Raw genomic sequence first — 16,529 nt, 5'->3', positions numbered from 1 at the left:
AATTTCGTTGCTTTTTATGGCTGAGTAATATTCCATTGTATATATTTACCACATCTTCTTTATCCATTCATCTGTCAATGGGCATTTAGGTTGCTTCCGTGACCTGGCTATTGTAAATAGTGCTGAAGTGAACATTGGGGTGCATGTGTCTTTTTGAATTATGGTTTTCTCTGGGTATATGCCCAGTAGTGGGATTGCTGGATCATATGGTAATTCTATTTTTAGTTTTTTAAGGAACCTCCATACTGTTCTCTATAGTGGCTGTACCAATTTACATTCCCACCAACAGTGCAAGAGGGTTCCCTTTTCTCCACACCCTCTCCAGCATTTGTTGTTTGTACATTTTCTGATGATGCCCATTCTAACTGGTGTGAGGTGATACCTCAGTGTAGTTTTCATTTGCATTTCTCTAATAATTAGTGATGTTGAGCAGCTTTTCATGTGCTTCTTGGCCATCTGTATATCTTCTTTGGAGAAATGTCTATTTAGGTCTTCTGCCCATTTTTGGATTGGGTTGTTTGTTTTTTTAATATTGAGCTGCATGAGGTGTTTATATATTTTGGAGATTAATCCTTTGTCTGTTGATTTGTTTGCAAATAGTTTCTCCCATTCTGAGGGTTGTCTTTTCGTCATGTTTGTAGTTTACTTTGCTTTGCAAAAGCTTTGAAGTTTCATTAGGTCCCATTTGTTTATTTTTGTTTTTATTTCCATTACTCTAGGAGGTGGATCAAAGAAGATCTTGCTGGGCTTCCCTGGTGGCGCAGTGGTTGAGAGTTCGCCTGCTGATGCAGGGGACACGGGTTTGTGCCCCGGTCCGGGAAGATCCCACATGTCGCGGAGCGTCTGGGCCCGTGAGCCATGGCCACTGAGCCTGCGCATCCGGAGCCTGTGCTCTGCAATGGGAGGGGCCACAACAGTGAGAGACCCGCGTTAAAAAAAAAAAAAAAAAAGAAGATCTTGCTGTGATTTATGTCAAAGGGTGTTCTTCCTATGTTTTCCTCTGAGAGTTTTATAGTGTCCAGCCTTACATTTAGGTCTCGAATCCATTTTGAGTTTATTGTTGTGTATGGTGTTAAGGAGTGTTTTAATTTCATTCTTTTGCATGTAGCTTTCCAGTTTCCCCAGCACCATTTATTGAAGAGACTGTCTTTTCTCAATTGTATATCCTTTCCTCCTTTGTCATCGATTAGTTGACCATAGGTGCATGGGTTTATCTCTGGGCTTTCTATCCTCTTCTATTGATCTCTATTTCTGTTTTTGTGCCAGTACCATGCTGTCTTGATTACTGTAGCTTTGTTGTATAGTCTGAAGTCAGGGAGTCTGATTCCTCCAGCTCTAATTTTTTTCCCTCAAGACTGCTTCGGCTATTCAGGGTCTTTTGTGTCTCCATACAGATTTTAAGACTTTTTTGTTCTAATTCTGTAAAAAATGACATTGGTAATTTGATAGGGATTGCATTGAATCTGTAGATTGCTTTGGGTAGTATAGTCATTTTCACAATATTGATTCTTCCAATCCAAGAACATGGTATATCTCTCCATCTGTTTGTTTGTATCATCTTTAATTTCTTTCATCAGTGTCTTATAGTTTTCTGCATACAGGTCTTTTGTTTCCCTAGGAAGGTTTATTCCTAGGTATTTTATTCTTTTTGTTGCAATGGAAAATGGGAGTGTTTCCTTAATTTCTCTTTCAGATTTTTCATCAGTGTATAAGAATGCAAGAGATTTCTGTGCATTAATTTTGTATCCTGCAACTTTACCAAATTCATTGATTAGCTCTAGTAGTTTTCTGGTGGCCTCTTTACGATTCTCTATGTATAGTATCATGTCATCTGCAAACAGTGACAGTTTTACTTCTTCTTTTCCAATTTGTATTCCTTTTATTTCTTTTTCTTCTCTGATTGCCGTGGCTAGGACTTCCAAAGCTATGTTGAATAATAGGGGTGAGAGTGGACATCCTTGTCTCGTTCCTAATCTTAGAAGAAATGCTTTCAGTTTTTCACCATTGAGAATGATGTTTGCTGTGGGTTTGTCATACATGGCCTTTATTATGTTGAGGTAGGATCCCTCTATGCCCACTTTCTGGAGAGTTTTTATCATAAATGGGTATTGAATTTTGTCAAAAGCTTTTTCTGCATCTATTGAGATGATCATATGGTTTTTATTCTTCAATTTGTTAATATGGTATATCACATTGATTGATTTGCGTATATTGAAGAATCCTTGCATCCCTGGGATAAATTCCACTTGATCATGATGTATGATCCTTTTAATGTGTTGTTGGATTCTTTTTGCTAGTATTTTATTGAGGATTTTTGCATCTATATTCATCAGTGATATTGATCTGTAATTTCCTTTTGTTGTACTATCTTTGTCTGGTTTTGGTATCAGGGTGATGGTGACCTCAGAGAATGAGTTTGAGAGTGTTCCTTCCTCTGCAATTTTTGGGAAGAGTTTGAGAAGGATGGGTGTTAGTTCTTCTCTAAATGTTTGATAGAATTCACCTGTGAAGCCATCTGGTCCTGGACTTTTGTTTGTTGCAAGATTTTAAATCACAGTTTCAATTTCATTACTTGTGATTGGTCTGTTCATATTTTCTATTTCTTCCTGGTTCAGTCTTGGAAGGTTATACCTTTCTAAGAATTCATCCATTTCTTCCAGGTTGTCCATTTTATTGGCATAGAGTTGCTTGCAGTAGTCTCTTAGGATGCTTTGTATTTCTGCGGTGTCTGTTGTAACTTCTCCTTTTTCACTTCTAATTTTATTGATTTGAGTCCTCTCCCTCTTTTTTCTTGATGAGTCTGGCTAATGGTTTATCAATTTTGTGTATCTTCTTAAAGAACCAGCTTTTAGTTTTATTGATCTTTGCTATTGTTTTCTTTGTTTCTATTTCATTTATTTCTGCTCTGATCTTTATGATTTCTTTCCTTCTGTTAACTTTGGGTTTTGTTTGTTCTTCTTTCTCTATTTCCTTTAGGTGTAAGGTTAGATGGTTTATTTTAGATTTTTCTTGTTTCTTGAGGTAGGCTTGTATTGCTATAAACTTCCCTTTTAGAAGTGCTTTTGCTGCATCCCATAGGTTTTGGATCATTGTGTCTTTGTTGTCATTTGTCTCTAGGTATTTTTTGATTTCCTATTTGATTTCTTCAGTGATCTCTTGGTTATTTAGTAACGTACTGTTTAGCCTCCATGTGTTTTTGTTTTTTACATTTTTTCCCCTGTAACTGATTTCTAATCTCATAGCATTGTGGTCAGAAAAAATGCTTGATATGATTTTAGTTTTCTTAAATTTACTGAGGCTTGATTTGTGACCCAAGATGTGATCTATCCTGGAGAATGTTCTGTGTGCACTTGAGAAGAAAGTGTTATCCGCTTTTTTTGGATGGAATGTCCTAAAAATATCAATGAAATCTATCTGGTCTATTGTGTCATTTAAAGCTTGTGTTTCCTTATTAATTTTCTGTTTGGATTATCTGTCCATTGGTGTAAGTAAGGTGTTAAAGTCCCCCACAATTATTGTGTTTCTGTCGATTTCCTCTTTTATAGCTGTTAGCAGTTGCCTTATGTATTGAGGTGCTCCTATGTTGGGTGCATCTATATTTATAATTGTTATATCTTCTTCTTGGATTGATCCCTTGATCATTATGTAGTGTCCTTCCTTGTCTCTTGTAACATTCTTTAAAGTCTATTTTATCTGATATGAGTATTGCTACTCCAGTTTTCTTTTGATTTCCATTTGCATGGAATATCTTTTTCCATCCCCTCACTTTCAGTCTGTATGTGTCCCTAGGTCTGAAGTGGGTCTCCTGTAGGCAGCATATATATAGGTCTTGTTGTTTTTTTTTTTGCGGTACATGGGCCTCTCACTGTTGCGGCTTCTCCCGTTGTGGAGCACAGGCTCAGTGTCCATGGCTCACGGGCCCAGCCTCTCCATGGCATGTGGGTCCCCCCGGACCGGGGCATGAACCCGCATCCCCCGCATCAGCAGGCGGACCCTCAACCACTGCATCACCAGGGAAGCCCTGGGTTTTGTTTTTGTATCCATTCAGCAAGCCTGTGTCTTTTGGTTGGAGCATTTAATCCATTCATGTTTAAGGTAATTATCAATATGTATGTTCCTATTACCATTTTCTTAAGTGTAATGGGTTTGTTTTCGTAGGTCCTTTTCTTCTCTTGTGTTTCCCACTTAGAGAAGTTCCTTTAGTATTTAGTGTAGAGCTGGTTTGGTGGTGCTGAATTCTCTTAGCTTTTGCTTGTCTGTAAAGCTTTTGATGTCTCCATTGAATCTGAATGAGATGCTTGCCAGGTAGAGTAATCTTGGTTGTAGGTTCTTCCCTTTCATCACTTTAAATATGTCATGCCACTCCCTTCTGGCTTGTAGAGTGTCTGCTGAGAAATCAGCTGTTAACCTGATGGGAGTTCCCTTGTATGTTATTTGTCATTTTTCTTTTGCTGCTTTCAGTAATTTTTCTTTGTCTTTAATTTTTGCCAATTTGATTACTATGTGTCTCAGCATGTTTCTCCTTGGGTTTATCCTGCCTGGGACTCTCTGTGCTTCCTGGACTTGGGTGGCTATTTCCTTTCCCATGTTAGGGAAGTTTTCAACTATAATCTCTTCAAATATTTTCTCAGGTCTTTTCTCTCTCTTCTCCTTCTGGGACCCCTATAACGCGAATGGTGTTTAATGTTGTCCCAGAGGTCTCTTAGGGTGTCTTCATTTCTTTTCATTCTTTTTTCTTTATTCTGTTCCGCAGCAGTGAATTCCACCATTCTGTCTTCCAGGTCACTTATCCGTTCTTCTGCCTCAGTTATTCTGCTATTGATTCCTTCTAGTGTATTTTTCATTTCAGTTATTGTAGTGTTCATCTCTGTTTGTTCTTTATTTCTTTTAGGTCTTTGTTAAACATTTCTTTCATCCTCTCGATCTTTGCCTCCATTCTTTTTCTGAGATCCTGGATCATCTTCACTATCATTATTCTGAATTCTTTTTCTGGAAGGTTGCCTATGTCCACTTCATTTAATTGTTTTTCTGGGGTTTTATCTTGTTCTTTCTTCTGGTACATAGCCCTCTGCCTTTTCATCTTGTCTGTGTTTCTGTGAATGTGGTTTTTGTTCCACAGGCTGCAGGATTGTAGTTCTTCTTGCTTCTGCTGTCTGCCCTCTCTCACTTTTTAAATATAAAAGTATTTCTAAGTTATTGAAGTTTTTGGAGAATAATTAATAATAGTAATTAATGTCAAATTCAGGGCACATGACCAAATACGATTCCACTTTGTGATTCTTTTAACTTCAAAGGAAATCTTGAATAGTATATAAGAAACCTAAGTTTCAGCTGACGTCTAAAACTTACTTTCCTAAAGAAGCTAAGCGCATAAAGGAATATTTAATGTAATTTCGTATTCATCACATAATCATTGGTTCCTAGGCATACCAGTAAGGGAAATAATTGCATGTTTTCATCAGCAACGTATACCAAGAACTATGAAAATACTGACTGCTAGTGTTAACTAGAATGGGTATTTATTGCTTATATTCAGTAAAATGCTTTAGCTTGATATCAGATAATTCTTACAGTGTTAGTTCAAAATCATTATCATTTCCTCTCTGACAAGATAGGATTGCATACGTTTTGCAGTATAGAAGCTGAGAGTTCTTGCTGCTATATTTTATGTGAAAAGAAGTATAGAATCTTTTCAATGATGGGCTTATTAGGAGCCTGCTTAATTCCAATGGAATCCATTCTATTAGCAGCAGCAGGAAGGCATTAATAAACCAAAGAGCCATTCTGGTCCATCCTACCTCCCTCCCAGTACCTAAATATCCCAGGTGCCATCCCTGGGCACAGACTTGGACTGGACATAAGGGTGCTGTGTTTACAGAGACTACACTAGATCCTCCAGCTTCGTTTACTCCTATGCTTAATGACTTGGGGGTGTTCTAGACTTCAAATGAATGGGTTGCACTAGAACTCCACTTTCAAAACAATATTGTTACTACTAGACTTGCATGCTTGCCTTCATGTAAGTCTCTTTACATATCATATTGTTAGTATCTCAAAAGCTTAGCCCTGCTTTCAAATTTTAGAATATTTACAGTAAACAAGCTATTCATTCACTGTGAGCTGAACGACGGTAGTTCTAGTGAGTAGGCAGGTCTGCATTGCTATTCTGTTTATGAATTTATGTTATTGCCCATCTATCCAAGCAGTATCTGGCACCACGTTATAAAACTTAAGTAAGAAATTACTCCCCTCCTACTCTTTACTCGTTTTTTTGTGCGGAAGGTTTCATCTGAAGTCAGTGGGAAGAGATCTATGGGGCATCCAGAGGAATGCTGACTTGATTTTTCCCAGGTTGACATTTAAAAGATATTTAAAGTAAAATGCATAGATTTCTCAGGTGAATGTGGCCTGGAAATAATGTTTGCAGTCTTTTATATGAAATGAATGAAAATGAATTTGAATCACATCTTTAATGTTTGCAGAATTCCTCATTTATCCTTTCATATCTTCCTTATACTTATCAGAGTAAAGGAAAGTATGAAGTGATGACGGGAACCTACAAAAATGCAGCTGAGATGGTTGACCTGTATGTGGAGCTGATCAACAAGTTCCCTTCAATTATTGCCTTAATTGATCCTTTCAGGAAGGAGGTAACAGGATTCAACTTGAATTTTATAATAAAACAGAATAAAATATTTCTTTTGGATCTGTAGATTTGAAATGTGTTGTAATTTGGGCTGGGGCTGAGTTGCTTTATTTTGGCATTTTTGAGAAAAGGCACTTACTAAGCAAATGAAGAGCAGAAACGCATAGGAGTGTGCCTGTCTATGGAATGAAACAAGTATCTCCCAGCACTTCAGGGATACCTGGGTATTTACAAGCTGCCTAAATGATGGCAGGCGAGCCCAATGTGCTAGCGGGTGCTTCAACAGGTTAATCACATATAATTTCCAAGTGCTCGTGGAAACAGGACTTCAACTAGGCCAAATGTTTTTTAAACCTAAATCCAGTTACTATGCATGCATAGAAGTTACAAAGCCATATTTTTAAAAGATGTGAGATATTGTTTCTGATTTACTCACACTAATGCACCTAATGCATTTTTTCACACTAATGCAGGGTTGTTTATGTGCCATAGAACTCTCTCTTCCTAACCCACTTAAACTTCAAAACTTGCATTCTTGATTTTATGAATTTGAGAACCATTAGATATAGTAAGCAGGTACCCTCTTTGAGACAACTCACCTATTTAAATTTGAGGGACAAAGAGAGTGCTGGATCTTACTGGAGCCCCAGTCTCTCTCAGTCCCATCTTTCCTTTCACAGACTGTGCTACACCCCAGCACTTGTGGAAGATGCTGAGCCTAGTTCTTTAATCTTGCCAGACCTATCTTCTGCTTCTTGTCCCAAGGCTCTGGCCACAGCTCTTTTTAATGCGATAAGATGTACCTGCATGGTCTGTTCTAATGGGACAGGTTGAAATCTGGTACAATGGCTGGGAAGACTGTATATTACTATTTAAATAATGAGCATTTCATTTGGTGGTCTCACCAATAAAAAATAAGGGTGTTGGGAATGAGGGTCTACATCCCCGCAGGCTCATTTCCTTCAGTTGCCTTTCTACCAGAAATAACACTAAAATCTCCTAACCAGCCAGTCTTCAGCAGCATCATGGATAACACAGTGGGTAGGAAGAGCCTGTGCTTGAAGGACATCAGAATTAATGTGGAGAATAGCATTTAATGTGTATTAACATTTTATTCACTAGATCTTCAAGCTCAAATTTAATCACTCTAAGTTTCTGTTCCATGAAGCTTGTTAATTTGTGTGGCTGTGGTATGGGCAACATGAAGCCACAGATGCAAACAAACCAAGCCCCCCACCCGTTTTGTGTGTCTCAGAAAGGTGTATAACTGATTATGTGCTGTATGATTCCTGTCATTTTGTGATGATGTCCCATACATTGTAATGATCAGTTCTTAAATATTTACCCAGGACTCTGAACAGTGGGACAGCACCTACAATGCTCTTGGTTCCAAGTGTTACATAATTGCAGGCACCGCATCCAAAAGCATCTCTAAACTTCTAGAGGATGGGAACGTCGGCATCCTCAGATGCAGCGGGCTGATCGTAAAACACACAAATCAAACTACGATGTCCGACTTGGTGGAAATGACCAATCTTATTGACAGTGAGTAAAAGTATAGCTCTGAAAGGCTCATAATGAACTTAAATATGCAGTATATCAGTTAATAAAAAGCATGGAATAAATCTTGGAAGAAAAAAACACCCCAACCATTTGTGAGTGATTCGGTACTGGAAAACAAAATGCAGCTTACTACTGATTCACTTCATAATGTTCCAGTAACAGCCCTGCCCGGGGGCCCTCCCCTTCAGGGAGGGCTACTGCAAACAGGTGGCTGAGGCCACAGCCCTCTCAGCTTCACAAGACACCACAGTGATTTTTTTTCAATCACTAGCCCACAATGGCTTTTTTTCAACTCCTCAAAAGTTTCAATCTTTTTACAGCCTTGAGGTCTTTGAACATGCTGTTCCTTCGGCCTAGAATGCTTTGCCCTGTACCATTTAGTTGGCTAACTATTCCTTCAGGTCTTTTTGCCTTAAATGAAACCTCTTCAGGTCTACATGCCTTCCCTGACTTCCCCCACCCCTCACTGGTTGCTCTGAACCTTTCTTATCCTATATTTTCAATTGTAGTACTGTTCGCAATTACTTGTAGGCTATTTCATGTCTGGTATCCTCCACTAGCTGTAAATTCCCAGGAGTTCATGGGAGTTTTGTTCACTTATGCACAGGGCCTGAAACATGCATATCGTGAGTGGGTCTCAGGAACTAGGCAGCAGGCTGGTCTCAGACCTGGAGCAGGACTCAGAGCGAGCCTGGCAGCCAGGGGCCTGGGCTGGTGCCAGAGGATGGAATGAAATGCCTGTAGTCCCTTAGCATGCAGGCTGCCCTGGTCTACGGCCCAGGCAGGGTGGTGTGCACGTGGTGGATGGAATGCCCCAAGGCCTGGTCTTTCCTCCTGGGCCTACCTCTCAGCAGCCATTCTGTCATCCACTCCAGATAGCTGCTGTAACGCCTGCCTGTAAGACACAACTCTGTCACCATAGGAAGAACTTTGGCTTTGCAGTCTTGTAAGACTGTGCAAATTTTAAGGGGTTTTGAGATCTTCAAGTGATTGATTAAATACTATCAACACTGCTTTCCTAATAAGTCAATATTCAGAATGACAGATTCCTTTGAATAAAATTTTACATGAATTGTGAAATCCATTATTTAGGCATATGATGGCCTTGCACTTACTGTATATTTTGACTCAAAGATGCACACTGAACATGATTGACCTTGAATTGTGTCTTACAGCTTAGAAATGCATCAGTCTAATTTGAGCATTTTTCCTCTACAGCGGTAATAATGGTGCCTCTTACAATTTATGGTATGTTAAATTTGATGAAACATGGCATTCATTTAGTATTTATCATCTAAACTACTGCAAAGGGGTAAACAAATAAAATCAGGGTAATAAAAATGCAAACGTTTGGGTTAGAATTCTCAGGTGGTCAAAAAATTGACTCTTCGCAGTTTTAAATCTCTGGCAAATTTTAAATTTTGATCCCAGAGGCTCATATATTTGATGATTGTTTCCATATGATCTAAAACTGAAAAGAATTCCTCTGCTCATAGGTAAGAAGCACATCGCTGTCTTTGGAAGTGCAGAAGGAGAGTCGTCTGATGACAGCCTTGTCGATTTGGTAAGTGCTGAAAACCGGTCAATTGCAGAATTGCCAAAACACTGCTTTTATCCTGAATTGGTATTTCAGAGAAAGGCGGTCTGTGGCAGAGAAAGTCATGTAACCTTTTATGAAACAGACTTGCTTCCTCCCAGACAGCTAATCTTTGAACTTTTAAAAAGAAGAAAAATTGAAGTCCTGGTAAAATGATGAGCACACTTAAATGACTGGGGTGTGCACTTGCAATCTTACCTCCTATAATGAAGCAAGCAAGGCCAGAATGCTCTTAGATAAAAATCAGCGTGCTTACATGACTAGTAGAGCATCTGATGTACAGTCACACTATCTCTTTACCTTTGACACTTTCAGCTTACAAGCAGGCCACTTTACTCATGTAACAAAATGAGAAATTAATTTAATGAGAGTAAAAACAAAACAGCACACAGGGGCAGCATCCTTTCTCCCTAAAGAACTGTTTGTAGTTTAGCAAAATATGACTCCATTTAAAATAAGCTGTTCCCTCACCTCTTTAGGCCGTTGGACTTGGTGTCCGGTTTATCAAGTTGGGAGGTCTTTCTCGTGGCGAACGGGTGACTAAGTACAATCGCCTCTTTACTATAGAGGAAGAACTTGTCCAGAATGGAACACTGGGTATGTGCTGCTTTCTTGCTTAGTTTCACTTAGCCATGAATAAGAGAACAAAGATTGGGAGATGGGGGAATAGAAGTCTCTCGGCAGGAGGGCAGGGAAATCCAAAGACTATAAATAAGTGCTGACAAAACTAGGATGGCATTTGCCACGTGTATTGTTTTCTTAATGGATTATCTATTTACCTGAATGTTTAAAACCCTAGCCCTAATCTTGATGAATAGGCTGTGTGATGCTTTTCAATAGACTTAATTGATTGGAATTTCCAAGCCTACCTTTTGTTATGGTCCAAATTATACTTAAGGTTTTTCTGCACAGCCCAGGAAAGTTAAAGGTGGATGTTTTCCTGGTGGTTCTTGGCAACAACTCGTTTTACTCAAGTAGATAGCATGTTAATTTAATGTACCTTGGAAAGGCTATGGTCTCAAGAGAGATGAACCAATCATTTACGACATCAAACTTTGTAAATCTGCATGGGTAGAAGCATCTTATGTACTGGGTAATTGGAGAGCAACACCCCAAATATACATTTTTACTCTATATATTACTGACTGTGGTAGCCAAAACAAAGCATGCAAAGACATTTAAAGAGACCAATAGTTGTCTTTGAAATTCTAAAACTATTTTGTATTTTAAAATAGAATTGATATACTGCAAAAAAGTATGTTAATTAAGCAGTGCTGACATACTTGTATACCATAAATGAAACTATTAAATGAGATAGATGTATTATAGAATGTATTGTAGAACATACCAATTATTGAATATGGAAGCAAGGAAGTACTATTTTGTGACTAATAGGAATTTCTTTAAAAGCGACCAAGAGAAATAGTAATTATTGTCACGTTTAACATAGGTAATGACCTTGTTTTCTAGAAAACAAAGATATAATTGGGAGACTATTTCTAAGTCATGCAAGGGCAGTCAAAAGTTACTTTGTATTGTTTAGTGTGTAACAGTCAAAAGTTACTTTGTATTGTTTAGTGTGTAACATGAAGGCTTGTTTTTTCAAATAGGTAAAATTATACTGTTCCTACATATCAGTCTGATTTTTTGTCATCCTGACTTGTGGAAGCTTTAGGTTCCTTCAGTGACCTATCACATTTCCAGCCAGACTTCACCACAAGGGAAACAGCTGCTTCAGGGCATCAAAAAGGACTCTAGTGACTGGAGGCCCAGACCCTCCCTGGTGACAGTGCCAGCCCCTGAGCATTCCGGAATGGATTAACAGATTAATGAGGATTTCGCTGACATTGGCAGTGGTCAATAAATATGAAGGGGACCAAACAACTGGAAAACCAAATCACTGCACTGAGAGATTGAGTAGGAAATCTTGTCAAAAGCTCAGTCATTAAAACACTCTCCCTGCCCAGAAACACGTGGAACCTGACTGGAATAGTCTTGAGTCTTCAGTGGTTTACCTTGGAATAGTTAGTTGGCAATGGCCTGTCTCACGCAGAGTACCAGCCTTTCCTCTAGTTCATCTTCCTCTTATCCTTCGCTGCTCAGCCTCTGCCCAAAGTCTGCTGTAAACAAAATGTTCCAGAATGTTGTCTAAGGGTACACTGCAAACTCAACAAGTGTATTGCAGTTAATGTATAGACGACATGCCCACTTTAAGGTGGTTCTAGAATCCTTCCTAATGGTGATGTGACACCTCTGGACAGTTCTAAAGATGATCTCCTTTAAATCATGTAACAAAGAACGTCAAAACTGGCACCACTGGATTAGACAGTAAAATTTATTGTTGTTTTTAATAGGTTTCAATGAAGAACACACATTTTTCTACTTGAATGAGGAAGCCGAAAAGGCTGCCATGGCTGGTGAGCTTCCTGAGCCCCCGGAGCCCATCTTCGCCACAGAAGTTGTGGAGGAATCAGCCAAAACATGAGTGTCTTCCAGACGGGCTACACACGCCCCAGCTGACAGCCACACCACTGTGTTATTAGACTGGGAGATCTCAAGTGTGTCTTCATTTTGGTTTTGCTCTAAAACTTCACTAACTCGTGTGCTTTTTCTTCTTTTAATTTCACTATTTGGTGAAATACAGAGATAGTATTTTGCCTGGAATTATACCTGTGAACCTTGTCTTCTGGCCATCACATTTCTATGGGGATCTTGTTTGTCTACGAGCTCTCCTGTCCATTTTGGGGGGTCATGACCTAGTAAAAGAGTACAATATTTTTGCCACCAACTCCACACTCAGTTCAAATACCTCATACTTTACAAGTCAGAACATTTCTGAAAAAAATCTTTCACACTAGGAGCTCTCTCTGCCAGGAAGGTGTACATCTTCTGTTTCACGGATTTTTTAAGAGTGAATAGCTTCCTCTCACTTTCCTACCCTTAATTTCCTTTTCTCTGATTCCCATCTCTTTCTAAATTTTAGTTGTTCATCTATCATTTATATCTTTGGGGGTCTCCTCAGATCCTTTTTGGAACAAGAATGAGCGTGAGTAAACACATCAATGAATGAATATTCTTAAAGCAATTAAATGCCCAATCATTTTTACTACAGCATCTAATAGGTGATTAAAAATGATGCAACATACAGATTGGCTGAATTGTCTCTTCTGAAAGCCAGTATCGGGGTTATAGCAGAGGATGACCAGAAATAAACATATTCAAACACATACCTATAGATATAATATCATCCAACTGCTTTATATGATTTAGATTCTCTGTTCAAACTGTTACCTTTTGTTTTTCCCCCCAATTATATAAATTGCTATGTACTGACCTGTGGGAGAGTTGGCCAAGTTTAGATTTCTGATATATTCCATAAGTTTTTACTAAGCATATTGAGGACCTCTCCTTTTGAAGAGTACTAAGAGGGGAAGGTAATGGCCTTATGGCAGAGCCAAGGCCTTATTCTAAAAGCAGTGATTTAAAATAGGTTCAGTGGCAGATTCTCTCAGAGCACAGGGCAGGAGAACTGGTTGGTATCGCTCTAAGTTGGGAGAACTGTGTCACAGTTTGTTGTTGCTACTGCCTTTCCCGATGCTTAGCAATAAACAGTGGCTTAGTGTTCAGATAGCCTCTGCACATGTACACGTACACACACACACACACACACACACAGAGATGAAACATGGGAGATCATATGAGAGTATGCCCTGGAAATGTGACAAAAATTATAATGAAATGAATGAAACTAGAGAAAAAAGGTACAACCAAGTTAATAACTGAATAACTACATTAAATTAACCAAAGAGGTGATTTATTACCTCAACCAAGTCAACACTTTAATTTCAGCGCTGAGCACAGCCTATTCACCGTTTCCTTGCTTGAGGATTGGGGTCACCAATGGATGTGTAGCATTTCAAGTTTTTGAAAGTGATAAGCACTGTTTCTATTTATATATTTTTTCTCTCTCTCTCTACATATATGTTAAAGGATATATAATAGATATAAAACATATATATATGGAATCACATGTAAAGAGATGAAAGAAACTCATCACACCCTATATTAAAAAATGGCAGTGGGACTGGGAAATGTTAGTGCTCCGAAGAAACTTCAAACCAAATCCAATCCTTAAGTAAGGGCTGCCTGATGATCTTCCTAAGGTCAGCGATGATAAGAGACGGTTATCCATTCTCCACAACTTATTGCCATATAAACTGAACCTGTTCCACGATGAAAGTGATTAAACATGTACAGTGTGCGTTTATAAAAATCATCCGAACTTTGTTTTTAAGATTCTGTGATGCAGACTATACACTATACCTTACAACCTAAAAATGGTCTGAAAGATTAACAATAATCTCTACCTGTACTACTCCATTTCTAACAAACATTTACTGTTAACAAAACAGGCGAGGAAGGAGGGATTCCTGGCGAGTAGCCAGAGCCAAAACACGCATCTTGTTTTCCTCAACAGGCCAGTCAAGGCGGGTGGTTACAACCCTGCTAATTCCCTCCACAGGACTGATCAACGGCTGAAACCACTGTAGGTGAGGCGTTTATGTGAGACTATCTCAGATACAAAAGGATGCTAGAATTAATTTTAGCAAATTAAATTTTTTTTTTTTTTTTTGCGGTACGCGGGCCTCTCACCGCTGTGGCGCACAGGCTCCGGACGCGCAGGCTCAGTGGCCATGGCTCACGGGCCCAGCCGCTCCGTGGCACGTGGGATCTTCCCGGACCGGGGCACAAACCCATGTCCGCTGCATCGGCAGGCGGACTCTCAACCACTGTGCCACCAGGGAAGCCCAGCAAATTAATTTTAAATGCTTTGTGATGTTGGTGAAGAAATAAGCAGCTCAGAAAAGGCAAGAACACTTTCAAAATATTGTACCAGTGACTAAATGTTGCCTGGTCCAGCTAACACATTTAACAAATGGTTAACTCCTTACCCTGGAAAGGGTGTGTGATTAAATATGAAATGACAAGTGTACATATTTTTATATTCCTAAATATGTGTAAGACACATGCCAGCAGACTGATAACAGACACAGGAATGCAGAAAGCAGGAAGAAACAAAGAACAGAATTCCTCAAAATAAACCATTTTGTGATTAAAAATTACTAAAGTTATAAAGTCTTACACAATTTTCATATTAAAGAATGTCAAGTTTGGGGAACTAAACCAAAAATGTCAATAACCACAATTGACCTTTAATAGGAAACTGTTGGTGCTTTTTAATAAGTGTGGTGAGGAGAGTTCAAATCACAGCATAACAGAACCTGTTTAAGTGAATTAATGCAGTTTGTAGTTAGTGTATCATATAGCAGTATTATTCAATTGGGGAAATCACAGTTGAAAACCATTACATTTTAATTCCCTATGAGTAAACTGATAAGTAACTGTAAAATCATCACTGGAAAAACATGGAAACAATCAAGCATAACGAGCCTACAGAAAGATAATTATCTCCAAATTTAGGAAATACATTTACCTGCCTATTCACCTTTTCAAGCCTATGTTTAGCATACGTGCAGAAATAAAATACAACTACTGCAATTATTACTATCATTTTCTTTTGCCCTTAGGTGAGAAACACCTGACAGCTTCATGCTGAGCTATGCTAACAAAACGAAACCTTTCACTTTCTTTAATAGTAAAATTACCATTACTGAATCACTGTCATAAAAAATGCACTCAAGTACATTACCACTTATTTTAAACAAACACCAGTTTTGAAACAATCAACTTTGAAAAGCTGCATAAGTGTTTTTTTTTAATCCCTGATTACATTTGTATTACTCACTGTGGTAGACTGAAACATTGTATTTTTAGAGACTACCACCTAATTTCTTTAAAGAGAACAACAGACCTGTGTAATGCAGAACAGCAGTGAAGCAAGACAATTGTATGCCTGTCACCCATCTTCACTGTACATAAGAACTGTGATAAAATATGGTCCTTGTGCCACATGAGTCCATGAGAAAACAATTCACTCACAGCACAGAGCACGTGGTTTATCAAGATAGTACTCTATTCAATTCAGGGTTTGGACTTTCACCTCAGTTCTGCCTTCTGGCCACTAGAGCCTTCCCCCCAAAGTCCTTGGGAGGCTGTGGACACAATCAATAGTATGTGTTTTGCATCCCCCAGTGAATAATGTGTGTAATTAACACTGGGTATGGGACTACTAGTTTGACATCAGCTCCTGAGTTTTAAGCTTATCTCAGTATATCCTAGAAAGCAATTTGTATGCCACAGTGCCTAACCATTTCCATGCTACTGAAGTTTCTCCATCAAAAAAGGATCAGACCCAAAACAGAAGCTTCTTTGGGGGCTTTTAAAATCACCTTAAGCTAGTCACTTCTGTTTATCCAATTACACACAAGTGCTGCAAACTTTCATCATTACATTTGATTTGTGGTATGCACATTACCTAAAAAGATAACATGAATTTTTTGTAAACTTCTAAAAGAAGTCACACTTAATACAGTAATTAGAAAAAAATCTTATCCCTATAAAGATTTTAAAAACTACAAAGAATGTGTACTTTGCTAAATAGCTTACTTATAAGTGAACTTACAAAAGTGACATCAAAAAAGAACCTATACTCTGAATACAGTGACAAGAACAGAATGTCTATAGCCCTTGCCAATACACCAAAACTAAATCATGTGCTTGTTGAAAAGGACTTCTGAACATATCCGCCTTCTGGTTTATGGA

General features: G+C 38.6%; 1 protein-coding gene across 1 annotated transcript in view; it reads left to right on the top strand.

Annotated features, from left to right (window-relative positions):
- Positions 1–12,291, top strand: part of ENO4 (enolase 4) — a 29,035-nt gene extending 16,744 nt beyond the window's left edge. The window contains exons 10-14 of the mRNA XM_065894858.1: positions 6,525–6,650; positions 7,996–8,191; positions 9,706–9,773; positions 10,286–10,403; positions 12,161–12,291. Coding sequence (XP_065750930.1) covers positions 6,525–6,650; positions 7,996–8,191; positions 9,706–9,773; positions 10,286–10,403; positions 12,161–12,291 — 639 coding nt within the window. The remainder of the gene's footprint in view (positions 1–6,524; positions 6,651–7,995; positions 8,192–9,705; positions 9,774–10,285; positions 10,404–12,160) is intronic.
- The last annotated feature ends 4,238 nt before the right edge of the window (positions 12,292–16,529 follow it).

Source organism: Phocoena phocoena, chromosome 16, assembly GCF_963924675.1.
Source record: "Phocoena phocoena chromosome 16, mPhoPho1.1, whole genome shotgun sequence".
NCBI classification, from domain to species: domain Eukaryota; kingdom Metazoa; phylum Chordata; class Mammalia; order Artiodactyla; family Phocoenidae; genus Phocoena; species Phocoena phocoena.
Note: the sequence above shows the minus strand (reverse complement) of the source record. Positions and strands in the feature narration are given on the sequence as shown.